Raw genomic sequence first — 27442 nt, forward strand, 5'->3', positions numbered from 1 at the left:
AGACGTGGGAAGTAGCCCCAAATGAGGACATATGGCATGAAATCCCACTGGGAGGCACAACATGCTGCCTTCCACACACAAGCTGAACCTAGAGGTCTGGGGTGCACCTGCTTTCATATGCTCAGCCAGGAAAATAGTGAATTTGAAAAAGTCAAAAGGAAAAAAAAGTCCAGATCATAGACAGTGCAAAACCACCCCATAGTGCAAGGTGACTGTGCCACCAACAATGGAAACTAAGTAGGCAACACCAACCAATGAATAGTTTTTTTCTTTCTTTCTTTTTTTTTTTTTTTTTTTAACCAGGGCTCTAAACTGTTCCGCGTATAAAATCACACATGATGGGGCCATAAAAATGTAGCTCTTTTCTGCCATCAGTAAACTTTGAACGAGACAATGAGGCTCTTCTGCATACTTATTGCTGGGGATTTCCAGCTTTCCACATGCACGCTCCCTCTAAGTCTGATTTGTGTGGGAATACCTTCCTGTTCCTTAGCATCCTCATGCAAGAAACGAAAATGAAGACAAAAGGCGGTATGAAGAAGCAAACACGATGTTTCCCTAAACTGTAAAAGGGATGGCTGCACGATGGCTGCCTAGCGAGCTCATGTGTTGGACCCATTTTGTTTCAGCAGTTTCCTCATTATATGCATGACTGGGTGTAAGTTTGCAGAACACAAACCACTTTGGTGAGCCATAAGCCTGTCACCAGCTCCTATCAGAAAGGTGTTTCTCTACCTCTGCTGTTTGGGCCTAGCTTGAAGTGGACTTTAAAGCAGTAATAAATGACATCTTCACTTACACACTGGGGCGAGCCTGAGGCCGTAAATGTGCAATCTGGTCAGCGGGTCCCGCTGTGGGCCTCGGTCCCACTCCAGCAGCAGCAACAGCAGCAACAGCAGCAGCAGCGCCTGGAGGTGTAGAGGCCAGTAAAGGGGGCGGCGGAAGAGGAGGATTCATCGTCTGGTATGAGAGTGGAGGGGGGAGAAAGGCAGAAAAGAAAGAAAATAATAATGAATAGTTTATTTACATCTTTCGTGGGAAGTGGGAGGGAAGAGGAATCAGGAATCCATTGGAAAAGACTTTAATGGAATCCACAGGGAGCAGAACCAGCAGGCTACCTTGTATGAAAGCCTCTTTAAAAAAAAAAAAAAAACAACAACAACAAAAAAACCTCGTCTCTTGTTCTCCTTTAAGATCTTAGAGCCACAGCAACTTTTTCAGCAACCAGGTAAGTAAGGACGCTCGGGAAGGGGGAAAGAAAAAAATGGAACAACAGCATGTAATTTTATGATTAATAGCATTTTTCAGTATTGACTTGGGTAAGAACTCCAACGCTTTTCAAGGGGGCAGCTATAACATCACACTGCTTGCTAGGAATTAATTTGTGATTGTTTCTGTAACTGGAAACTTAAAACACAACACAAAACAATTTAGCTGCACTATATCTCAAACGACTCTTTCAGAAGAAAATTTCCTTTGATGCCTGGTTTCCAAAAAAGCCCAAACAATAGCAAGCCACAATCAGTAGGCTATTGTTGCCACTTTTGCTTATTCTTTTCTTAACTTTGCCAGCTTTTGAAATTTAGTACTATCAAGGCTGGTAATCTTTAACAAGTACACCAATGAAAAGCTGCTGGTTCCTTTATGGGCACAGCCTAATGGGGTTCTGCCTACAGGATTCCATGCCTTTTGAAAATCAATGGAGCAATTGTTACTTTCTGATCTATAAACCCCAGATGATTCTTTAGGGTCTGTATACTGAAACTCCTGGGAAAACAGGCACACAAAGACTTGCCTGAACCCCCACCTCCCCAAATCTTTGAACCACTAAATGTAAAAACTGAATCAAAAGAGAAATAAGGAGACTAGAGAATGCACCTAAGAAAGCATAAATGGCTCTAAAATCGAATGGTCTCTAAAATAGTTCATAACAGTCACCTTGCTTCTATTTTTTGAAATAATAATTCACATCTAATCAACATTTGCTTCATCTGTTAATATACATAGTTCCAGAAACACAATACACTGAGTAGAAAAAAATTTCAGAATTCTAGACATATGTTACAACTGTTTCACACATTATATTTAATTTTTTGCTGAAATGACTTTCAAGAAGGATTTTTTCCCATACCGAAGCTGGAGGTGCTGTGGAATACTTAGTGCAGAAATAAATGAGGTGCAGAGCTGCTTACAGAGTACTAACTTGGACAAGGCAGAGGGCAGCTCAAAAAGTTAGAACCGCATGAACATCACTCACGCTCTCCATACAAAACATGGCAGCCATAAGATTTGCTACAATTCTGGAATTGCAGATACAGGGGCTTAGAGTCTTCAAAACCTTTAATCAGGAGAAGGTCAAGCATTCATTCCAATCGGGCTCCTCCCAGTGACAGAATAGAGAGAAACAAAGATAATCCTGGTAAAAACACTTAGGACATGTGACCTGGGCAGTTCACTGGTAATAACAACACATCGGTGACTTGTCAGGCAAGATAACAAGTCTAGACTCTACATGGGATAATATATGGAGATTGTAAAATTACCACTCAATTGATTTCCACTTAAATCTTCCAAAGCCCAATCTCCAAACAGTTGGCTGTGGGAAGGAGGAAGACAAGAAGACCAGTATATGAGCACACAAGGAGTCCAACAAGAACTGCTCCTAGAAATTACTTAAAATAGTACCCAAGGCAGAGAACTAAAAAGATCCACTTCACACTCTGAGTAGAATTCTATTCTCAAGAGGAAAGGAAATTAAAATAGTCTGTTATATCTTAACTTTATTAAAACAGAGGCTGCACTAAATTAGCCCTAAGTAGAAAACGGCAAAAACAAAAACAAAAACTACAGAGCTGATAAAAACATGTCATATTCTGTTACCAAAGTGTAAAAAAGAGAGACAGTTAAAAAATACAGTAAACAAATGCTTCATGTACATTCCTTTCACAAAGAGTACTTTTAGAAGTCATTTGAGATACAGCTTAGAAGAGGATATTCTGAAAGATCCCAAAGGTTGTGCTTGAGAGAAAATGCAGTTATCTCTTTTTTTGTGGTTGAAATAGTTTTAATAAAATTGGGCAGATTTTTTTTTCCCACTCTTGGGTTACATATCTTTGGGGAAATGTGCACATGTGTGTGCATGTGTACTTGGAACATAAGCACACAAAGACCTAGAGAGAAAGTCTGATTAAAATCAGATTCCTAGATGTTGTTCAGCCCTGTGGGGTTGGTAAAATGATAGGGCTCTGGTGAGTCCAGGGCTGGGACAGACTAGGAAATTCTGTGGGTTGCTTTATAAACAACTTAAACTGAAATAATCTGGTGATGTGGAAGTTCAAAAGGTAATTCACTATGTGTTGTGCTTCAGGCAGTTTGCTATCCTGCAAGACCTGAAATTTCTACAGAGCAAACCACAGCCTTTCATTCACCCGGAGATGACCTAGAGACCTGCTTATTATTTCATAGTCCAGCCCAGACCAGGCCTCAGAGGCCAAGATGCAATCTCCATCAGCAGCAAAAAACATCTATGGACCTGCAAGAAGTACAGATCATATTTTGCTAATAATATTTTGTTAATATCGTTGAGAACCAAATGTCGCACTTAAATGCCATTTTCACTAGACATTGCATACTAATACTAACTTAATAGGGGTTTAAAAAGCAGCTCACTTATAATTTTATTTTATGTAATGTAGCAGGTTTATATTATCAAAGCACAGGTGTCTACAAACTATGTGCCACATCACAGAAATACTAATGTAGAAAATTGGAAGTTATTCCAATATATATTAAAAATGAGCTTCCTGGGGATCCCTGGGTGGCTCAACGGTTTGGCGCCTGCCTTTGGCCCAGGGCGTGATCCTGGAGCCCCAGGATCGAGTCCCACGTCAGGCTCCTGGCATGGAGCCTGCTTCTCCCTCCCTCTGCCTCTCTCTCTCTATGTCTATCATAAATAAATAAATCTTTAAAAAAATATTTTAAAAAAAATGAGCTTCCTCCTTACATTTTTATAGATTCAGATCTTCTGTTTATAGTCTGTGCTAATGGTCTGAGGCAAGAATTACTATTTCTGAATAACATTTAGCTTAAAAACAGGACTGTAGTCTGCTAATGTGTAGTAATCATCCTTTGCCATTGCCAGGTTCTGTTGCCCTGACCTACTGATCTTGAGAGCAGCATCGGCTTTACACAGTAGGAGTATGGGCTTTGGGGCTCAAAAAACACAGATTCCAATCTTGGCTCAGCCTCTTAGGGCAGCCCTTGATAGAATGAACACCAGAAAAGAACTGTCCTCTCTGAAAGGGCTGGATTCTAAGCCAGACAAGCAACAACTGCTAGTGGACATTGTGAGTGAAAAGCTTAAGTACATGGAGATGATACCACTCCTTTCTGGTGCTTTCTCCTTTTTTTTGCTCTTTCATGTGACCAAAGAGTGGTTAGGTCTGAATGTGGCTAAAGAAAGGTGACAAGATCCAGCAGGTTTTAAGCCTGGGCCATGGGCTGTAGGCCACCTCACCAGAAAAGTAGTTTGGGGCACAAGTTCAACTGACAATAAAAGATTCATTTTCTTTCCAATTGCCCTTTAGGTGTGCATTTCCCTCACACCCATTTCATTTCCCAGGTAAGAGTGACTGGCAGGAGAGACTTTGGGCATTTCTGGGTTCCTGGGCAAATAGCATGTGATATCTCCCAATACCAGCATCCTTTTTTTCCTAAACATCTGATTTCCAATCAACCCACCTTCACCCTACACATCAACATCTCTGAACAGCTTCCCTGTGTACTGAACTCAGACGCATGTATATAGGCTGAGGGGAGAAACAGTTGAAGCTGCTGCATGGTCATGCTCCCTCAAGTCAGGAGTGTTGGCAATTTCGGCAGCATCGCTGTGTAAAGCAGTGTTTGTGCAATTATATAAATGGTCTGCTTTAGTTTATGACAATGAGTAGGAAGAAGAAAAGTGAGAATACTGACACTAGTGATTAAAAAAAAAAAAACTTAGGTGTCAGAATTCAATAAAATTAAGATAAAGATGGAAGGTCCTAAGTCTTAAGTTTCAACTGGATGCTCACCGAATTAAGCCCATCAGTTGTGGGTACAGCTATGAAGAAAAAGAAATAAAATTAAAGAATGTATAAAAAAATAGAAATAGGTGCTTAGATGATTATGTCTCAAAGGGAAGATGTAGTGAAGAATTTGGCAATTTTTAAAAATCTCTCAAGAATGGAATTTCTCTCACAAATGATGGATTTATTGTTCTAGATTTGATTTGTAAGAAGAGATACCTAATGCTAGTTAACTGACTTTGTATCTGTTACATAAGGTCTCTATGCCTTAATATACCAATCTGTGAGATGGAGTTATAACTATAATAGCTTAGGTAAAGTTGCCTTTCCCGGTGCCCTCAAGCACTGCACAAACCCAATCAATAGAAGCTGTTATTATGATTCATGAGACTCTGAAGTGAGAAAACTGTCTTACTCATCCTTATATTGCTGTCACCCAGCTCCCACAGACAGACGTTAACAGATCCTCAATGAGCTTTTTGCAAATGAGAAAACATTCTGTGCTTCTACCTCCCTTAGGACAATATGATACGGACTGAGAGGCCTCGGTTCCTGAGATGCCAGAGTCCTTTTCCGCTGCTGCTGTGAACATTCTGGCCACATCCTACCCCTAGTCCTGATTTTTAGAATTCCCATCAATTCCAAAGGCTCAACTTGTACCTCTCAAACTACAGAGGTTGGCAGTTCATTACCCTTCTTCCAGAGCCCTTCTCTGATGCTGACAATAGCAGTTAAGTCCTACTGAGCCTTCCACCATGGGCTCCAATGGGCTAAGTACATATTGGCTATTCTGAGAACCTGACCTCATTTAATTTACTTCTTTAAATACACACACTATGTGTGTACGTGTTAAATTCTTTTAGTTAGGGTTACGCATTTTTGGAATGCAATCTATCTATAAGTTGGCCATGGGCCGTATTTGGCCTTTAACTGACCTGCCTAACTTGTGACATCTTGCAGCTAAAACACCTCCCAGCTGGTACAGGGAATCAGGGATTATTAATCACTTATTTAAGAGCTCTTCTGCCCTTGTGCAGAAATACAAGACTAACATAGATCCTCACCCTCTTCCCTTCATAAAATTAATTGGAAAAAAATCCCTCGTTACTATTAATAGCCAGATGTCTACATTAGATAGAAATAATGCCAGTTTTGCTCTTAATATTAGATATCTAACATTTTAACTGTTATATGTGAAATGTATAGGACAATATGCTCCTAACTTCATTCTGCATAAAAGATTCCAAAGTCTCAATTCATGACAAAAATACTAGAAATAATTTTCATTTCCTATTCTAATAAATCCACACCACAAAAAACATGGTTTCCTTTCTACCAAGCTGCATACTATTGCTGTGACAGTGTTCAAATTCTTAGAAAATATTTCAGATTTTATTTTGAAGATTTTATTTATTTATTCATGAGAAACAGAGAGACAGAGAGAGAGGCAGAGACATAGGCAGAGGGAGAAGCAGGCTCCATGCAGGGAGCCTGATGTGGGACTCATGACCTGGGCCAAAAGCAGGTGCTAAACCGCTGAGCCACCCAGGTGTCCCAATATTTCAGATTTTAAATAGGATACTTGCCATGATTAATGTAAGATATAGAGGGTACATGCTACTGAGATTTTTTTTCCACTTAAACCTAACATATTAAATCCAAAACATTTCTGCCAACCTACCAGGGACTTTGAGATCTAGACATCTCCTGGGATGACAGACAGGTCTGTTTATAATTAGTTTTTCATTAAATGGAATTGGCACAGTAGACATACTGTTTAATAAACCTTCCTCTTGTTTAACATGCAGGCTTTCTTATATAATCCGAGGATGAAATGGTTGAATGTAAATTAATTTTTGTATATTCATACTCTCTTGTGACCTGTCCCATTGACTTGCCCTACAGTGTGCCTCTAGCGAAGAGCAACTGGCCTTTTACTACACTGTAAAATTTTCAGCCCACAAGGGCTGAAATTCAGCCAGCTCTGTCTTTTCCACTAATTAATTTTTCTAAGATCAGAAAAAGCAGCCTTTTTCACTCAAGAAATTATGCTAGAATTTTTCCATGTGAAGCAGTCATCTGGAAATGGAAATACCAACTGGTTGTGTATGTACTGGGGTAGAAGAGCAGGAAGGAAAGGAGAGTCTTTTCTGGAGAAAGGAGGGCAGGGTGATTATGGAACTTGGCTCTGGTCAAAACACCCGAGGCTAACAGAATCTCATGGAAACCACATTTTAATAAAAGTTAACTGAATTTTTTCTACCCAGAAGAATCAACACAACTTTTCTTACACCAAACAGTGGTACTATCAAGGCAGCTGTAATTGTTTTGGGAACATTAAAAAAAAAAAAAACAAAAAAAAAACAACTTTAACTCCTAACCAGAACATTATTAACTTCCATTTAAATACAAGAACATGCTTAACTCTATAAAAAGTTTTCTAAAGTCTAAGTCAGGCTCAGTAATAACTCCACATTTATTTATATCCCACCTTGTTTCAAAGTAAAGTGAGACAAAAGGAACATGAGGACAATAAAACTAGATGGAGCCAACATCTTGACTAATGTGCTAATATGTTGTGAGGTCTTAGTTGGAGGGGGGTACAGATTTGGCTCTAAGCATTCTAGCAGAAGGAAACATAATCTTTACAACATATATAAAATCTACAACCTAAAAACAAACCAGCTGCTTAGAAGCCTCCCTATTCCTGGTACAGAGAGCAGAGAAACCATAACACAATGGACCAGGCAGGCCCTCCAAGGCATTCGCACAATCACAGGCCCACCTCGCAACAGTCCTCAATAGAGAGATCAGTAATAGTCATCCCCTACTACATTCTAGGCATGGTACTAACTCTTCAAAGTAGATAGTATTGGTTTCATTTTATAGGTAGAGGAACTGAAGCTTAAAGAGGTTGAGTAACTTTTCATGGTCATGTAAACAAGTAAGCGGCTGAGCTGGGCTTCCAATCCAAGTCTGTGTCCACATCATTGGGCCATGCTGTTTCTCTGAGAGCATCATAGCCAGGTGAGACTCTATAAATCAACTTATAGGGGCAGGGCCCACTGGGGAGATCTGATTTGGTCATCTTTTCTATTCTCATTTGATTTAGCACTGAAAGAAACAGTCTGAGAACATAAGCCAAAGCAATGGCCTGGATGAGAGATGTCTCACAATTGCTGGTTCCTTGTAGTTCAACTGCCTGTAACTTCAGGAAACAGGGATTTATTTATTTTTATTTTTTAAAGATTTTTATTTATTTATTCATGAGAGACACAGAGAGAGGCAGAGACATAGGCAGAGGGAGAAGCAGGCTCCCTGTGGGGAGCCTGATGTGGGACTCCATCCCAGGACCCCAGGATCACGCCCTGAACCAAAGGCAGACAGATGCTCAACCACTGAGCCACCCAGGTGCCCCAGGAAACTGGGATGTAAACAATTGTGTTTCTGCTATGTAAGGTTGAGTTTAGAATCTGCTTGTTTCTTCTCTTTTAATTTTCTCTCCATAGTGTTCTTCTATGTATCTATCTCCCTTGGCTGCCCTCATTTCTCCTATTAATTCCTCCTATGAGGGTGTTGTAAAGCAATTAGTGTTTAGACTCTGTACGATGCTATGTCTTCACAAGGAAAATCAAGACAATCTGAGAGAGGCTTCCAAGGCAGCAAAGCTGCAGCTATCGTAGAGGAAGACAAGAAACCAAAAGCTGAATCATAAATGGAGAGATTTGGAATCGACTCATCATGTGACTGAAAGCAAACAGCTTAGCTTTTGGGATTCCTGTTTCCTCAGTATTTCTATAAATGTGTCTTTGAAAGAAATAATTAAAGTCTAGAAACTCAAAAGAAATGAAAAAGAAATTTTAGGTTAAGCCTTTGGGAAATCAGGCTGAACGTTAATGAAAATTAAAAGTATTCTATAGAACTCTTCTAATGGCTTCAGGCCACTGATCCTTACTGTTAAAAATTATGCAGGCTGTAGGCAAGAAACCTTCTCATTTTTCCTGTAAGATTAATAGAGATAACAGATGAAAGAGATCCACCCCCACCTAGCAAGTGTCAATATAAACTGCAGGTGTTAGGAGGTGGGTGTGCCAGATTAATGGGACTAAATACCTAAGAGAGAAACAGAGACCAGAGAGGCTGTACTCACTCCAAGGGCAGCTGGGTAGGGAACATCCGATGGGAAAGTGAATGAGGGGCCAGTTGTCACTGGGCTGCTGGGGGGTGGGGTCACAATTAACCCGGTGGTACTTATATGAACCTGTCAAAAAAAAAAAAAGTTAATTGAAAGACAACTACATTTAATACAATAGACTGTACAGACTAAACCTTGGGGAGATGAGTTATAATTTTAAAAAATAATACCTGTAAGTTTTTATGATTTGGGGAAGGCAGAAACTCTTTCAGTTTATTCAATCAACATTTACTGATGACCTAATTGGTACTCAACACTGGGTGGTCACATGATAAGTACTGGCCACTGTGATGTTTTACATACAGAATTCAACTGCTGTTGGCGTTTGCAATGACATGCTGCCTCACTTGGGATGCCACTGTGAACCAAACTGACCTTTCAGATGGTTAGTCTGATGCTTGACGAGCCCACTAGCAATTCTCCTGAAGATTCTGGGAAGGTACATCGTGGCTGAATACTCACCTGTCTATCAATATGCAAATCTTTGTGAAATGCTTAAGGTATTTTGTTATTCTCAGGATCATTTTTCATGACTTCTACTCTTCAGTGGGGATGCATAATTAAAATGCAGCTGCCTAGACATGCCTAGAGCAGGTAATTATTTATAAAACCTTTAAAGGAACAATGTCAAGCAAAATTAGCTGTTTTCAAAGGTGTCTTATCCCTGATACTATCCAAGATTAATTTACTAGAAAGAAATTGAGTTATTCAGGCCATTTCATTGCCTGTGTTCAGTTACTCAATCAATTTCACTCAGGTTGCAGATCAGGTCCAACTGCAGAATGCTGTCATCACTTGATGCTGCAGATGGAGGCACGTGGGTTCCTGTACAAATGGGACAATTTTCCTCCACTATTAAAGGAATGTGGTTGGCTGGTGCCTTGTTTCCCCAAGGAAACAATGATACTCCAACAATGCAGGGCCTTTTGTAATAAAACTTAATCCCAAACGTAGTTCCCTCAATTCCTATAAATTAAGAAAAAGATTATCAGGACAAAGAAAAGCTCAGAGATTAGTTCTCAGAGGCCCGAAGGAAACTTGAGTTTCCCCGCTGAGTTAGGCCTCACCAAGGCCAGGGAAAACCAGCATCACAGCATACAATTTATTTTCACAAATAAATCTGTGTTATACATGGAATCCACATCCTTTTAAAATCACATCTGCGCCTGTTTGCTCAGATACTAATTCAACCAAAGGCTTAAACTAAGCAGATCCAAGTGATGCCCTAACAAGAATTTCTCCCCAAACCCTCCTTTTTTGTCTCTCCTGTGAACCAAAGCCTATTTCCAATCAATTTTTAATGGGAAGTACAGTGAGTTTTCATTCTAGGATAAAATCCAATGGCCTTTAGCTGTTTTAACCAATAAATCTGTTTATATACATACACACCACAAGAACATTTGTAAGTTGGCACCACATAAAAGATGGATGGAGTCTTTCTCAGAAGATACAATGAAGCTCACTTCAAAGTGCATGTCATTGTTATGGAATCTTCGGGGTAGAAAAAAAAACCCCACCAAAATACAGCTTCCTGGGCCTGACCCTATAGATATCTAAGAATGATCTCCTGATTGATCGATGTTTCTCTAAAAGCCACAAACTGGGAGTCAAGATAGTTAATTGCTAACGAGCTCATGGTCTTGAACAAAACACCTCACAGCCTGTGAGAAGCTGGACCAGATGCCCTCTAAGGTGTCCGCTATCATGGACACGGGAGGGAAACCGTGAATACTGAGACTTCTGCAAACCCCAGCCAACACAGGGCCACTCCTAACACTGAGTAAAATAAGAGATAAAAGTCACCAGAGAATGACTAAAGCACAAGTAAACTGGCTGAGTGGTGAGTATGCCCAGAATAAATGCCGGAGTTGGGAACAACTTTCTCCTGTTTTCTCTCTTCCTCATGGAACTGCAAATTAGTTTTGGCTCCTCCACAAGGACTCTGTGGAGAGGGAAAGAGGTAAGGAAAGCAAATGGAAATGAGTGGGTGCACCTCTGGCTCCCTTGGAGCCATTGTTAATTCAAAAAAATGCCACAAAAACACTTAATATTATGAAGCATTCCTGCAGCTGGCAGAGACCAAAAAATATGCGTGGAGACAGAGAAGGAGACAAAAAGGCTTATTTATTTAGAGCATCATCTGCTTTCACAGATGTCACAGACATCTGTGCGTATTTGTTTTGGTGACCCACCTGGACAGCACAGTCTATAAATAATTTCCCAATTTAGGTATTTGAAAATTCTGCCTTCACTCAATAGTCACCAAATGTAATAGCAAGCAAGCCCTCTGCTCCTTTCTTCTGTCCATTTCCCCATCCTGCTGACTAGAATTTGGATGTCATTGAGAGATCTCTAAATTCCATATAGACACACGAGGATAAGGTTCTACCCCCATGCTGGAAAGGTGAGCTGAAAAGCACCATCACATCATCACTGACTACCTACATGTGGATTCCATTCAGGTGATAGAAAAATTAACACTCACTTCTTTGGGCTCCTTACTTCAGATTTTCTAAGTGCAACCAAACCTAATTAAGGAAAAGCAAGAGAGAAAATGGGGCAAGTCAGGATAATAAAACATCCTTCTTCTCAGCATTGTCAAAATAAAAAATAAAAAGAAAGAAAAGGAAAAAGGGTCAGAGCAGGAGAAGTCAAATCTCTTGACTGGTCCTTTGCAGGGCAGAGAAAAAGGACAGTCCTATTTTCAACAGTATTAACATGAGTCATCTTTCCATGTACACTGATCTCCACAGGTAGGAGAGTGTTTGCCCATCACCTATGCTACACACACGTATTGCTTGATCATGGACTGTGGTTCCCTCCAATGTACACAGTGAGCTAGACAGGGAATTGTTTTCTGTAAACCTGGGCTGGAGAAGCTAGGCAGCACTTGAAACATCTCCCATCGGAGATGTTCAAATAACTTATCCCTGAGGCAACACATTACCACCTAAAACAGAATGAATTAGAATACAAGAGGAGGGGTGGAACAGTTGAAGGGGAAGCTGTTTTAATGGAACACAGAGAGAGCCTTGTTTCCTAAGCTACTCCAACCAAAACAAAAATAGCTCTACTTTTATGGTCTTCATTCCCAGCTCTGGTGTGGCAGCGTCAGACATGCTCACACCTGACTGCTGAATTCTCTACAAAAGATATAAATGGTAGGTTTATCCTCCTTTCTCTTTTAATTTTCTCTAATGCCAAAAGATTACTGTCTATTTTTTAAAGCTACTCGTATTCTGAGTTGCCACTGTCTTACCAGAAATATACCTTTTATTTTAACAAAACATCATTGTGCAAACGTTGCTAGGTCACAAATAAAAAACACAAATGATTCAATTTTCTTATACTGAATGGCCATCTTTACTAGCCACCTCCATCAGAACCTTATTCAAAAATCTTTTGAACCTTTCCAGAGCGACCTCAATTGGTATTCCTTACTCCAATCTATAACCCATGCTTATTTTTCACATAGGTGCAATTAGTTACATATAAAGTTACATATAAAGTAACATAGCTCTCCTTTCTACCTATTTTTCAAGTATCTCATTTATTCAATACATATTTACTGAGTGTTTATTGTATGTCTGACACTTGGGATATATTGGTGAACAAAAAACAAAGACCTCTCCCTTCATCACACTTATGTTCTAGTGAGGTATGTCTGTATATCCTCGTTCCCTCATAAGATCAAAAGCTTCATTTCCCCACCACCTAAAAAACACCAATAAATCAGAATCTTATTCAGAAAATGAATGCATTTAACTCACAACATGCAGGATGAATCTAAAGGAGCAAGGTCAAAGAAATGAGGCTGAGAAAAAAAATTTTTTTTGAGAAAAAAATTTTTAATAAAATTGGCAAGGAATACCGAAAACTATGTTGTACATATTTATTCTGTGGCCCAAAACAGCCATTTTAATTAAACTGAAAACTTTCTGAGGACCAAGACTATGTATTTGTTTCTTTTTCTTTAAAGGAAATAATCCTTGTGTTTAAAAAAAAAAAAACTACAGCTATATTACAAAGTAGAATGTAAAATCTGCATGAATTTTAAAAATTAAATATGAGACTTGAAAGAAATTTCTTCCTTTATGACAGACTGCTTTGGATTGGGCTCTCTGACCTTTGGGTTGAGGAAAAATATAGCTGTCATCTAACTGGATAATTATAGTAGCCCTGTGACTTAGGTGGGCTCATTTTACAGTCCAGAATGAAGGCCTAATATAGGGAAGTCCTATAGCTCCTTATTGCAGTGTACATGGTGCCTAGGAGGGTCTAACCAATGAGGCACTCAATAAATGCCTGCTGACTGCATGCGTGTTTCCAATCACCTTGTGTATTCTTACTAACACAAGAATAATGTGCAGCTACTTCTGAAGATAGTCCAAAGCCTTGATGAACTTATGAGGTTTTTTAAAAAAATATGGTTAATTCCTAAATTAAATTAAATGTTTCTTCATGTCCTTTCTTTTTTTTTTTCTCTGTAACTCCTACTGGGAAGCCTAAGTATCAGGGTAAGGTACACAGATGAAAGCAACTGTCAACTATCAGTTTCAACCACAGCATCTTCAGTTTGGATGAAGATAAGATTTTAGTTGGCAAGATCTTCCAAAGTAGTCCCATGACAAACAAGGTTCTATAAAACTGAGCAGTTGCTTGAAACTTATTACTTAAATCATTTTGTAATTTCTGATCCTTCCTTTGAAAATGACTGAGTAGTTTCAGGTTAGTTTTCTCTTCTCCATTTTTCTATCTACAGAATGAAGAAAGAAAAAGGCTTCCCAGGAGAGCTATTATTTTCTCTCTCTCTCTCTTTTTTTTTTTTTTAAAGGAAAGTTACTATCTTTTGAAGGCAAAAATAAATAGCATTTTCCAGCTAGTGAACAAACATGTTTGTGGGTAGGTTATTTTGTTTCCAACCTCTTTTCATACCTTTATATGATTTACCTGAGAAGGGGCACTGCAGGAAAGCCCGGACAGCTCACTGATCCGCGCAGCCGCTGTGGGGTTACTGGAGCTGATGAGGACAGGAGGGCTGATCTCCATGGAGTGGCGGTTCTGGGATGCTTGGGAGGATTTGCTGGCCATGGTGAGGGAAGTAAAGGAGTGCCGCTTTTTGGTGTTCTTCTTGGTATCAGAGTGCTTTGGGGCATTGCTGCTCTGGGCTGCTGCTGAGGTACATTCTCCAGCATCAACTCCTGGCACAGGAGGCTTATCCCATTCTATCAGCTGCTTAGCAGCTGAGTTAAACTGCAAAGCAAGAAATCGACATAAGACCGTTACACAATTCTCAGGGACTCACTGAGATTTATTTTCAACCAGATTTTTTTTTTCATTTACATATTTGAGAGAGAGAGCAAGAGAGCAAGAGCACAAGCTGGGGAGAGGGGTATAGGGGAGGGAGAAGCAGACTCCCCACTGAGCAGAGAGCCCAATGCAGGATTGATACCACAACGCTAGAATCATGATCTGAGCTGAAGGCAGATGCTTAACCAAATGAGTCATCCAGGTGCCCTTTCAACCAGCTTTTATCTACAACTTAACATTATCACTTTAGAGTTTGCATTTGTGAGTATATCTTTTCTTTTTTTCCATGTGAGATGTCTTTTCTCTCAATACCAGGATTTCATTATATCTGTCAGCAATAGATTTTTTTTAAAGATTTTATTTATTTATTCATAGAGACACAGCTAGAGAGAGAGAGAAGCAGAGACACAGGCAGAGGGAGAAGCAGGCACCATGTAGGGAGCCTGACGTGGGACTCGATCCCAGGTCTCCAGGATCACGCCGTGGGCTGCAGGCGGCGCCAAACCACTGCACCACCGGGGCTGCCCAATAGATTTTTTTTTTTTTTAAGCAATAGATGTTAAATCAAGAACAAACCATTTTAATTTGAGACCAATAAGGTAAAAAAATTTTCCCCAAGAATTTTCAGAATATCTAAATTTAAAATTTACCAGTAACAAATGAAGATTCATTTCAGTTCAGTGATGAAATTTAAAGAACAATTGAAAATTTAGGGGCACTTGGGTGGCTCAGTGGTTGAGAATCTGCCTTTGGCTCAGGTCATGATGCCTGGGTCCTGGGATTGAGTCTTGCATTGGCCCACCTGCAGGTAGCCTGCTTCTCCCTCTGAGTCTCTCATGAAAAAATAAGAAGAAAGATAGGAAAGAAAGGAAGAAAGAAAGAGAAAGAATGAAAGAATGAGAAAGAAAGAAAAGGAAAAGGAAAAGGAAAAGGAAAAGGAAAAGGAAAGGAAAGGAAAGGAAAGGAAAGGAAAGGAAAGGAAAGAAAAGAAAAGAAAAGAAAAGAAAAGAAAAGAAAAGAAAAGAAAAGAAAAGAAAAGAAAAGAAAAGAAAAGAAAAGAAAGAGAAAGAAAGTCTGACCAAATCTTCTGTTGCCTGATAATGGCCGGGTATTTGCTCAGAGCACAAGTGAACACTAAGGGGCAACTCTTGGGTTTGGTAAAAATGGGCAAGACGACAAAGAATGAAAGCATTATATGTGAACTTACCCATTTCCACATGAATTAACCTCCTGCCTCTGTGAATTTTGGGAGAAGTTCACAAAAAGGTTGGTAGACATTCTTGATATCTGTTTGTAATGTCATTGAATCAATTCTTTTCATACATGCTTACATTTTAAAATCACAAGGGGGTAAAACATGAAATCTAAGTGCTACTGGCAAGCTAACTTGTCTATTCGAAAAGTTTTCTGATTACAAAGAGTCCAAGGGGTCCAAAGTTGTGCTCTGGGCAGGTAACACCAGCAAGAAAGGAAAGAACAAAAAATTTGTTTTCCCTGAGCTATAATACAATGTTTCCAGAAAGCTGCAATAATAACAAGCTGTACAGAACTTACCTAGATATTACAGTAATAGGAAATCATTGAGCACTTAATTTAACCTCTCATAAAAAAAAAAAAAAGTGTTAAAGTGAAAAAGAATAGACTTCTTAAAAAGGTAATGTAGGTAAAGATTAAGGACAATAGGATCTTCTCATCTCAGCTTTGCATGTTCAGCACTTCACAAATGCCCTTAGAAAAAAATATCACCATCAGATCTTATTTTCCACCCACCTAAATGGTTAGGATCATGTCTCTTTACCCGTTGATGAAAATTTCCTACTGGAAGAATGGAAATCCCATCAGTCAATATTTACAAAGTGAACTTGCTCTGGTACAACTAGCTGCTCACAACACTGCATTAATCGCAGCTCAGTAGCCACTGCTTCTATAGATGATTGCAAATTGATTATTTCTTCCTGTGGCTTCCCCAGGACTTGAATTCATCTGGCCTGTGTAATCTACAATTAGTAGGGTACATCTTTTTCAAACAGGAGCGTGCCTCTCCTTCAGACTTCAGGGTTTTTTCCACATAATAAACTTTCAAGAGTAAAAGGCTGTAATGCCACCATTAACACAATCAATGCCTCAGGTACAAATGGCAGGCAAAAGAGGATCATAAGGACTCTGTGTTATGTGTTTAGGAAAGAAGAAATGAAGTACTATTAAAGGCTGGCCTTATTATAACATTATAGTGGCATCTCCCAAGAGATCCATAATTCACACTTCCTTGACCTGCTATTCTACCCTGAAATTTTACCATTTGCATAAGATCACTGGACCCTCCAAAACCTGAATTTACCATTTGGAGGACACTAGGGATAACCAATACTACCAATCTGACTGACTGTTGTCATTACCTATAATACTGGGATTTTATATTTTGAAAAAAAAAATTAGGTAGTATTTATAAATCCTACTTTGGTCTATCCTCTTACCTCCTGGTGGTCCCCAAGAAAAACACATGCCCAAAGGAAGAAATGTAATGTTTTATTATTATGGTGAGAGTGGCCCAAACCTCAGCAATGCCAGAAGAAAAGGAGTCAGAAAATGCCTTCTAATAGAAGTTCATTTAGATCTCAAGGCACAAAGCCTCAAAAGCATGATGTATCCATATGCTGGAATCTGGCCAATTAACTTAGCATTCATGTTGCACTGAGTAAGAAATAAGAAAAGGAGCTGAGAAGACTTCCTCCCCATTAAGGCCAAAAATAGGAATTTTAAAAACTATGACATGTACTTGATATTACAGTTAAATGAATCCTGGGATCAAATCATAGGTTCCATTGGCACTGTCTGCTTTGAAACAGTTTGAAATATTACCATAGTCTAGTTCTGTTCACATCCAGCCAAGTGTCAGTTATAGTTAATATTGTATTAAAATTTCAGGTTTCTGTATGCTGTGTCCTGGAATAAACACAGGAAATAAAGAATTGTTCCCTATATTTCCTATTGTTTTTCTCATTATAAAAATACTAGGTGCTTCCCTGTATCTTCTTCTCTATCATATATTTGCCATCAAAATAAATACATATTGATCACACGTTCCATTGCTGGATAATACACTAGATGCTAGAGATCTACACATGCAGACTAACGGTCCCTGCCCTCAAGAAGCTTACAAACAGACTTATAAAGAAACACATGCACTCTATATTTTTCTGCGTCTTGCTTCCTTCATTCAACAATATACTTCTTGAGATTCATCCATATGGCCCTATGAATCAGTCTTTTAATTTAAAAGAGCTATGGAATATTCCATTGTACAAATACATTACAATTTATTTAGGAATTCTATTATTGATTTATATTTGGGTTCCTGTTCCCTCTTCTTTTTTCCCCTCTCCTTCCCTTTCTTCTTCTTTCCTTCCTATAGATTTTGGCTATCAAGAACAATGCTGCCATAAATAATCTCATGCATATTTTTTGGTGGACATAAGCACTCATCCAGATATTGGCTATATGTCTAGGAAATGGAACTGCTGGGCCATAGTAGGCATGTTTAGAAACATAAAGTGCACATGCAGAAGTATGTGCATATAGGTAGACACATCGTGGTACAGTGGGAACCAGTGAATTGCAGACTGAAGACCACAGTTCTGATCCTCATCCATAAAATGAGACAGTTGGAGCCAATGACCGTTTTTGTTTTTTTAGCTGTCCATATGTGTAATGCATTATCTCACTTTAAGCAAATATAATTCATTTTTCTATTTCACATCATTCATTTCTCTTCCTCTAAATCACCTATTATATTTTTCCCTCATTTCATTTTTACACATGGGCAGTTATATTTGTTAACAGAATGTTGCTATAATTTAAAATTAAACTTTTTCTGAAGCAGCAGAGGTTAGTACTAAAAAATGCTATCTGCTGCCTTTATAAGTCCCAGAGAATATCACAAAGTCAAGACTATTTGGGAAAGGCATTAAGTAAATCAGGCAGAAACTTAAAGACACTTTTATTCTCAGTGTAACTTAACCTTCAGCAACAACAGGAAAGCAAGGATCTGGCAGCTTATAATTGAATTTTGTTAACATTCATTTATGAATGTTTATTTGAGCTCACTCATGTAGGCTTTCTGTGACATTTATTTAACCATGACCTTTAGGTTTAGGAGTGTATTGTCACCTGCAAAATAAATTTGTGCCCTAATAATATACCTTCTCCAAACACTTGGTAAGGAATATCTGATGAGACCTAGGTTGCCCACAAGGTAAAATTCAGTACAGTGGAGCTAATGCAGGGACAAATGGGATTTGGTAATCTCTTTAAACTGTAATGTCTGTTTTTGGGAAACTTTAAAATTCAGATGGAGGATTATTATAAGTATAATTAAATATGAGAAAGGAAATACTGACAAAATATTATAATAAAAATAACAAAGCAGCTGAAGAAATGTCTAAATAATCTGTGTGTGCATGTAGCTATCTTCTTTGCTAAAGACAATATGACCTTTTTAAAAGATGAAACTTATATGTCTTAAAAAGAGAAAAAAAATGTTTAATAAAAACTATGTTGAATAGTCACTATTTGATATGAAGCTTTATAGATGAATCAGTCTAGTTTTTGAGCACCAGAGAATATAAACAGTAGGTCTGAGGAAGGAGCCTATTCTAATTCACAACCCATTAGAGTGTCCCTTAAACATAAAAGGTTTTTTTAAGAGAGGCAAATAGACTTTAAAAAACATATTATAAAAGAAATGTATGTCTGTTATTTTTATAAGAAAGAGTATAGAATAATATGAAGTAAAAATGAAAAGCCTCAGTTTCCCACGTCTCCCCTCAACTCATTTCCCAGATGTATCAAAGCTTAATAGTTTAGAACATATCCTTCCATATATTTTCTATGTAGACATTGTTAATTATGCATCTATTTTATTAATTTTTACTACAAGTGAAACCAAGGAGTATATACTACTCTCTTCTATTACAATATCACATGAACATCTTTCTGTATCAATAGAGAGAGGTTGATAGCATGGTATTTCATTATGTAGAGCTGTCTTCATTTAATATATCTTGGCATGTTTGTGCAGGTATATATGCAGGGTGAACTCCTAAAAGTGAACTTGTTAGATCAAAGAATAGGCTTAAAACCCTTTTGAAGGAAGGGTTAATGCCTTATTGTGCTCCAAAAGGTGTCAAATTTTGATCATCTCCAATGGTCTGGTTCTTTTTTTTTTTTTTTAAGATTTTATTTATTTATTCATGATAGACACACACACACAGAGAGGCAGAGAACAGGCAGAGGGAGAAGCAAGCTCCATGCAAGGAGTCTGATGTAGGACTTGATCCTGGGACTCTAGGATCATGCCTTAGGCCGAAGGCAGGCGCTAAACCGCTGAGCCACCCAGGGAACCGCAAAACAGCCAGGGTCTGTTTTTTATTGCAATATATTTGACATAAAACATTGTGTAAATTGAAGATATACCTCCAATAGTCAATTAAAAAGTCTCTTTCTCCACATTGTTAACAGTATTGGGTATTATCAATCATTTTCTTATAGATCTATAACTGGTCTTCACATATAAACCATTCTTTAATATAATACGTATGTGTATATATGTATATATATCCATCAAATTAAAAATATTGTTCCAATTTGTTACCTTGGTATGTTTGTTATACATACCTTTTTATTTTATGTGCCAAATTTATCAATCTTTTCCATTATGCCATCTCAATTTACCAGATTTTATTTATTTATTTAATTTAAAAAAGATTTTATTTTTTAAAATATTTTATCCTTTTTTTTTTTTTTTTTTTTTTTTTTTGAGAGAGAGAGAGAGCAGGTGCATGCGTGAGCGCAGGGTGGGAGGCAGAGGGAGAGGGAGGGAGAGAATCCAAGCAGGTTCCATGACTAGCATGAAGCCAACCATGGAGCCAGATCTCATGACCCTGAAATCATGACCTGAGCCAAAATCAAGAGTCACATATTTAACCAACTGAACCACCCAAGTGCCCCTAAAGATTTTTTAAAGTAATCTCTGCACCCAACTTGGTGCTCAAACTCACAACCCTGAGATCAAGAGTTGGATGTTCCATCAACTGAGCCAGCCAGGTACCCCTCAATTTACCATGCTTTAAAAATCTTATTCTATAATTATTTTTAAAAATAAAATTACTTTTTTCCTAATATTTTAATGGCTCCTTCTTACATCTCAATCTTCGAACCATGTGCCCATCTACGTAAAGAATCAGGTGAGGATAGCATGCTGTTTTTTTCACACAGCTCAGGAGATGGCCCATCACTGTTTATTTAAGTCTCCCTTTCCTCACTGGTTTGAATTGCACTTTCATAAAGCCATGTTTTAAAAAGATACTTTAGTGTTCTGCTGCACTGTTAGGTCCAACTGTTCTTTCTCCAGACAGTTAGACACTTTGAATAACAGCCGTCAACAAATGCTATAGGATATATATTCATGCTATTTACCTCCTATTAGCAAAAATATTTTGCCTCAGGTTACAGTCCTTTCCAAAATGTTTTTACATAATGGCAATGAAGAATTTCTATTTCCATTAGTCCTCCATTCTTCCCTGCAATTTAGGTAACAAGATTTTTGTTTTTGGATAATCCAAATATAAAAGCAAGCTCAGTCTTCATTTATAATACAAGACTCCCTCACAAAAAAGGAATAATTAGAAAGACTGAAGGGATTACTCAGGAGTCTTTTAAATTGATCTGAAAGCCTCCCTCAGCCAACAGCTCCATTTAGGGCTCTGTAAATATTTGTTGAAAGAATAAAAATGTCAGTCTCTTAGAACTATCAAGGGAAGAAGGGGCTCTCTCAGTTGGATAGCACTGTCCAACTGAAGTATAATATGAGCCACACGTGTAATAAAAAAATTTAATAGCCACATTTAAAAAGAAACAGCTAAAATTAATTTTAATAATGTATCTTATTTAATCCAAATTATCCAAGATAAATACATAATCAACATTAAAAAGTTATTGAAATAGGGGTGCCTGGGTAGCTCAGTTAAGCGTCTGACTCTTGATTTTGGCTCAGGTCATGATCCCAGGGTTGGGGGACTCAACCCCATGCCAGGCTCTGTGCTTAGCAGAGTCTGCTTGTCCTTTCCCTCTGCTTCTCCTTATTCTCCCTCTCGCTTGCGTGTGCTCTTTTTCGCTCTCAAATAAGTAAAATATTTAGAAAAGAAATAGAATATTAAAAACTAAAAATGTTATTAAAATAGTTACATTTTTTTCTTTTGAAATCCAGTGTATATTGTATACTTATAGGACATCCCAATCTGGATGGGGACATTTCAAGTGCTCAGTATCTACACGTACATAATAGCACAGCTCTAGACTCTCAGAGGTTTCTGAGGAGAGAGGAGCTGCACCCAAGGTAGCTGTGTCCTGAGGCTCACTAAGCACAACAAATTTGCTGAACAGAAAAAGGAAAACTGAAACTTCTCCCCTTGTCTCCCCTAGCCCACATTCCTGAAGCCTCTGGAGCCCTGAGGCAGTTCTCTGGTAATACGGGTTACTCCTTTATGCAGCAGGGTGGTGAGGAAAACAAACTCAATACAACCTTCATGATGTCCTAGCAAGGGAAAAGGATTTTCTACGTAACTGTCCCACTGCACTAGGTTAGGAGGTGAGACATCAGTTACTTAGTTCCTTTGCTTATTTTCATTATCTTCACCTCTGCTGGACCCAACCATTACAAAAAAAATAAACTAGAATTTTCTTTTTCAGGTTTCTAATTCTGAAATGTAAAGGACGAGGGGGTGTTTATTCATTGAAAGCCTAAAAAGAATTTTATCTTAGTGAGCTGAATAAAGGATTGTTGGAGAAAGAAAACCATAGGAAAAGCTGGGCTCGTAAAGTTGCAAGGTCTGGGTTGGAGTCAGGTCTCTTCTCACTGGCTAAGTGATCTTGGATAGACCATTTAAATTCCATGGCTTCAGTTTCCTTAGCTGTATAAAATGGGAAAGGTAACATCAGTTCTGTATACCCGAGGTAAAAATGAATACAGGTTAAAGTGCTCTGTAACCTATAAAGCTCTATATAAATGTGAGTTATTCTCACTATTCAGAGGGATCCCAACTGGTCCTTCACTTGCTCTGCTGCCCTGGGCAAGTCACTTTATCTTGGGTGTGTCTCCTATGTGCTGTGTGTAATATGAAGTGGGACTTAATATCTATAAAGTTTTATCCTATGTAAAGTACTGATACTTTTCCTCAACCCAAAACAAAAGCACCCCATTCAAAATACTCAGAGGCAAAGACCTCTTTGTCAAGTATAGAGCCCTCAGATCCACGGTGACCACAATCAAACCTAATGGAGTCGTTCACTCATTCAAATGTGTGGTTCTGTTTTGTTTTGTTTTGTTTCTGAGTGACTATTATAAGCCAGGCATAGTACTATGCACAGTACATAGGAGAAAAGGGATACACAGACACACGCCCTCTGACTTGTGAGAAAAAGAGACCTCAGAAATAGCACAATGGATTTCTAACATTAAAGGTAAAAGGTGCAAAAATGATGGGTCAGCAGAGCTAGGGCAGGTGAGGTCAACGAGTGAAGGCCAGACAGAAACCAACAGGGAACAGTGGCCTCTCTGGTGCACAGGGGAGTGCCGGTCCTCTCTCCAGAGGCAGCTCTTGCTGGTGTCAGCTGATTTTTCTTTTTTCTTTTTTTTTTATAAGGAAAGCTAGCAATTTAGGCCTATGTGAAATCTCCTGAGTTTTCCATCTTAACAATGAATTAAAACAAACCCACTCCGCAAGCTAAGCAGAAAGTCTTGTGGGGTCACATTAATTGGCATTCTCTGGTCTAGGGAAGAAAAAGTAGAGAAGATAACAAGTAGTAGGGAAAGCAAAAGGCACTCAGCATTTCAGGCTACAGAAGGGCCCTGCATAGTTTCCCAGACCAACCCACCAACCAATACCCCAGAAGTGAAAACAGCAAGTGGTTTCAGGAAGATTAAGAATGGTGGTTGGGATGATTAATCCCATGAGGGGAAAAAGAAAGGAAAAATAGTGGTAGATGTCACTGGGAGAATAGAACAACAAAATAAGTGCTAAGAAAAGGCAGTTCATGGAGGGTATTATACTGAGTGAAATGAGTCAATCGGAGAAGGACAAACATTATATGTTCTCATTCATTCGGGGAATATAAATAATAGTGAAAGGGAATAGAAGGGAAGGGAGAGGAAATGGGTGGGAAATGTCAGAAAGGGAGACAGAACATAAAGGCTCCTAACTCTGGGAAATGAACTAGGGGTGGTGGAAGGGGAGGAGGAAAGGGGCTGGGGGTGAGTGGGTGACGGGCACTGAGGGGGGCACTTGACGGGATGAGCACTGGGTGTTGTTCTGTATGTTGGCAAATTGAACACCAATAAAAAATAAATTTATTATTAAAAAAAAAAAAAAGAAAAGGCAGTTCACTGGCAGCCAGGAGGGCAGTTGCAGGGGCTGAAGTAGCCCAGGGCTAATTGCAGGTAATCACAAAGAGGCACCGAGCAAGTGTTGTGATTCTTCTGAGAATCGACAGAAATTCCAGTGATATATAATCAGTTAATAAGCCAGTAAACGAATATTTCTCCTGCCCTGGTACCTAAAGTGTGTGAGAGTGTGTGTGTGTGTGTGTGTGTGTGTGTGAGAGAGAGAGAGAGAGAGAGAGAGAGAGTGTGTGTGTGTGTGTGTGTGTGTGTGTGTGTGAATGCATGAAGCAGTGGGAAGTTATAAGGAGTAGGGAGAAAGGCTAATGTGAGAATAACTCACGTTCTTATAGAGCTTTATAGGTTACAGAGCTCTACCCTAAAGGTTAATTCTAAAGAGGCAGTCATACCTGTTAATTTCTGAAGCAACAGATCTACAATCTTATGATCATGCCAAGGAGAGAGACAGACCAATGAATAATTTAAAAGTTGAGCTCATTTCAGCTCTCCGTGTCTATAATTCTAACAATATATTAGATTTGTGTGTGTCTCATTCTGTTTGATATTTGTTCACCAAATGCACACCACAAATAAGAAATGTCTACAAACCAAAAGGATACATTCCAATGACACATTTTATTTTCAAGTACCTCATTACCAGAGGTAGTTAGTAATGCCACATCTGGAATATGTATCAGGAGGTTAAGAATATGTAGTTGTCACTAAATTCTAAGTAAAAATTTGTCAGTGTGAAATGACACACTGACAGAAATTCCAAAATGATACGTAATCAGTTAATAAACCAGTGAATCGGGATCCCTGGGTGGCGCAGCGGTTTGGCGCCTGCCTTTGGCCCAGGGCGCGATCCTGGGGACCTGGGATCGAATCCCACGTCGGGCTCCTGGTGCATGGGGCCTGCTTCTCCCTCTGCCTGTGTCTCTGCCTCTCTCTCTTTCTCTGTGACTATCATAAATAAATAAATAAATAGATAGATAGACAGATAGATAGAGAGAGAGAGAGAGAGAGAGAGAGAATCAAGATTTCTCCAGCCCTGGTACCTCAAGTGTAAGTGTGTGAAGCAGTGATAGGTTATAAGGAATAAGGTGGAAAGCTAATCAACAAGAAGTAATCTTATACATAAAAATACTGAGAATATTGATCACTATGACTTTGTACTTTTGTTTAAGATCTCCCTTCTTCTCAGCATAGAGAAATTTTTACTCTACACACATGTGAAGCCTAATAGGCACATTGCCACTAAACACTATTTTAAAAGGAATACTGTTTTACAACACTTAAGAAAAATTTTCCAGAAATACATTTGATTTCATTTTAGAGAAGCTTGTTCCCTAGTGGTTTAATAATCAAGATGCTTCTTTTCATGCTGCTTATATGCTACATACGCACACAAATGTGCAGAATAATACAGAATATTTATCCAATCTTCTTCAAGATACAAGAAAGGACTTAACCCTTGGCTAATTAAAATTAATCTATTTTGCTTCTTAAAGCCTTAGTTACTACCAAATTTAAGATGTATACAGTAATAGAATAAAACTTTAAAATAATAAATAATAAAATTTAAAAGGCCTTAAGATACTATGGTTTTAATTAACTTGTGGCTTTTCTCTTAAAAAAGAAAAAGGCAACCTCAGATATTTGAAATTGTTGAATAATGAGTCATTTCTGAAAATTAACCTTTTAGGTGTTAGAAATTTGAAAAGCTATCATGATTCTTGATGAAAAATGAAAATGTCCTAAATACTTTTTAAGCAAAGCATAACAGTGATTCTGTACCAGTATTAGGAACACTAGTATTACATATGCTATAAGGCTACTGTGGGGCAGAAGTATGGGGTAGCAATGGACAGCAGAATAGATACCACTATTCACTTCTCAGTTACTGGCTGGGTGTCTCTAAACAAGACACTTAACTTGTTTGAAAGAGGGGGAAAAATTAACTAAATTATGATTTTAGCTACCAAAATGTTTATTATGTAGTCTAAAAACCTGATGATTAGTAGTACTCTAATAATGTAGAGAATGGAAAAATCATGTATGTAGTATCATTAAAGCATAAGGGGAAAGAATGGGAAGATATTTACCAAAATTATATGTGATGATACTAAGGGCTGTTTCTTTTCCAACTTTTCCACAATGTGATTGTATTACTGAAATAAAATCATTAAAAATATTCTTTATGTAAGATGTGGCTCCCAAGGAACACAGGAAAACATTAAATCATCTACACACATAATTATACTCTTAGCATGTGCCAGATCTATAATGGTACAAACTGAGTATCACAGAACTCCAAAGCAAGGAGGAGGCTGGGTGTTTTTCTGTTTTATTTCTGTATAGGAGAATTAGAAAAGAAAGACTTTAGGAGAAATGGCAGTATTAATCTGGACCTTGAAGAAAGAGTGAGCTTCCCACAGATAGTTGGACAAAAAAATATACCAGATGAGCCATAAAGGCAGCACTTCTAAGGTATGTTTTTCAGGAACAATCAGTAGATTAACTTAGCTAGGGCTCTGGGTATGTCTAGGGGATATGGCCAGGCTTAGTAATTTGAGGGTTCCATGGGGAATCATTGTGTATGTTAGACTCTGGTTAGTCATTATCCTCATCCTCTGATGAAGGCACTACAGGAGACCTGTATTTTTACGTTCTTTAAAACTACTCAGAGTACTGGAAACTGTCCATCTATGCAGTGAGAATTCAATAAACATTAGCTGATCTTAAGAATCTCAGCTCCTTGAGATAGAAAACAAAAAGGAAACTTAAATTAGAAAGAGGCTACTGAATAATAGATTGTCAACTGCCTTAAATAAAGTTCATTACCTAATTTAAAGGCCTTCTTGTCAGATTGAGTCTAGTCAAGTTGCTTCTAGCTATATGCATTAAGCAGCTGTTCCTGGAGTCCAGAGGAGACCCTCCTTTGCCCTTAGAAATTCAGAAACCAGTGCTCATTTTTCTTTCTAATCATTATGGCAGAACAAAAGGCAACAATTACTTATATCAAGTAATCTCCTGAAAGAAGACAAAAAAACATGCACTAGTAGATAAAGCCCACAATGCTTAAAAAAGAAAAAAAAATCCACTCCTATGTGTTCAGTTATCAGAATTTAAAATTGGAAATGTGAAAGAAACATCAAAATGAAACAAGTATTGCTATTTAAAATGGAGCCGGGAGGCCATTAAGGGAACCAAGGCTTACTGCATGTCCCCACCTGAAAGAAAAGATCACTGCCAAACCATAAGCATCCTGGAGCACTAGCTGCAACTGTACTGCTTTAAGACAAATGAATTTTTTGCTTAGTGATAGCCTTTAGCAATTAATCACGTACAGATAGGAATAGCTTCAGCTTTCCAGTATCAATCATAATTCTTGACAATTTTTGTAGCTCTATTGGAAATCTCCTTTGCCTTTAAAAG

The 27442-nt window shown here is 38.4% G+C and overlaps 1 protein-coding gene and 1 long non-coding RNA gene across 7 annotated transcripts in view; one reads left to right on the plus strand and one right to left on the minus strand.

Annotated features, from left to right (window-relative positions):
* Positions 1-27442, minus strand: part of SH3RF1 (SH3 domain containing ring finger 1) — a 182375-nt gene that overhangs the window by 26259 nt on the left and 128674 nt on the right. For all 4 annotated transcript variants that reach the window (XM_025462834.3, XM_025462833.3, XM_035716224.2 and 1 more), the window contains 3 exons: positions 14212-14514; positions 9217-9327; positions 800-960 (listed from right to left, as the gene is read on the minus strand). In XM_025462834.3, coding sequence (XP_025318619.1) covers positions 800-960; positions 9217-9327; positions 14212-14514 — 575 coding nt within the window. The remainder of the gene's footprint in view (positions 1-799; positions 961-9216; positions 9328-14211; positions 14515-27442) is intronic.
* On the plus strand, positions 825-9841 carry LOC112669595 (uncharacterized). Of its 3 annotated transcripts, XR_003142373.3 has the most exons (4): positions 825-963; positions 1195-1228; positions 7956-8093; positions 9567-9841. It is a non-coding gene; the product is annotated as an uncharacterized LOC112669595 (long non-coding RNA). The 3 variants fall into 3 exon arrangements; XR_003142372.3 differs by lacking the exons at positions 7956-8093; positions 9567-9841 and adding an exon at positions 3368-7921; XR_004815770.2 differs by lacking the exon at positions 1195-1228 and having other exon boundaries at positions 829-963.

Source organism: Canis lupus, chromosome 25 (genome assembly GCF_003254725.2).
Source record: "Canis lupus dingo isolate Sandy chromosome 25, ASM325472v2, whole genome shotgun sequence".
Classification (NCBI taxonomy): Eukaryota; Metazoa; Chordata; class Mammalia; order Carnivora; family Canidae; genus Canis; species Canis lupus.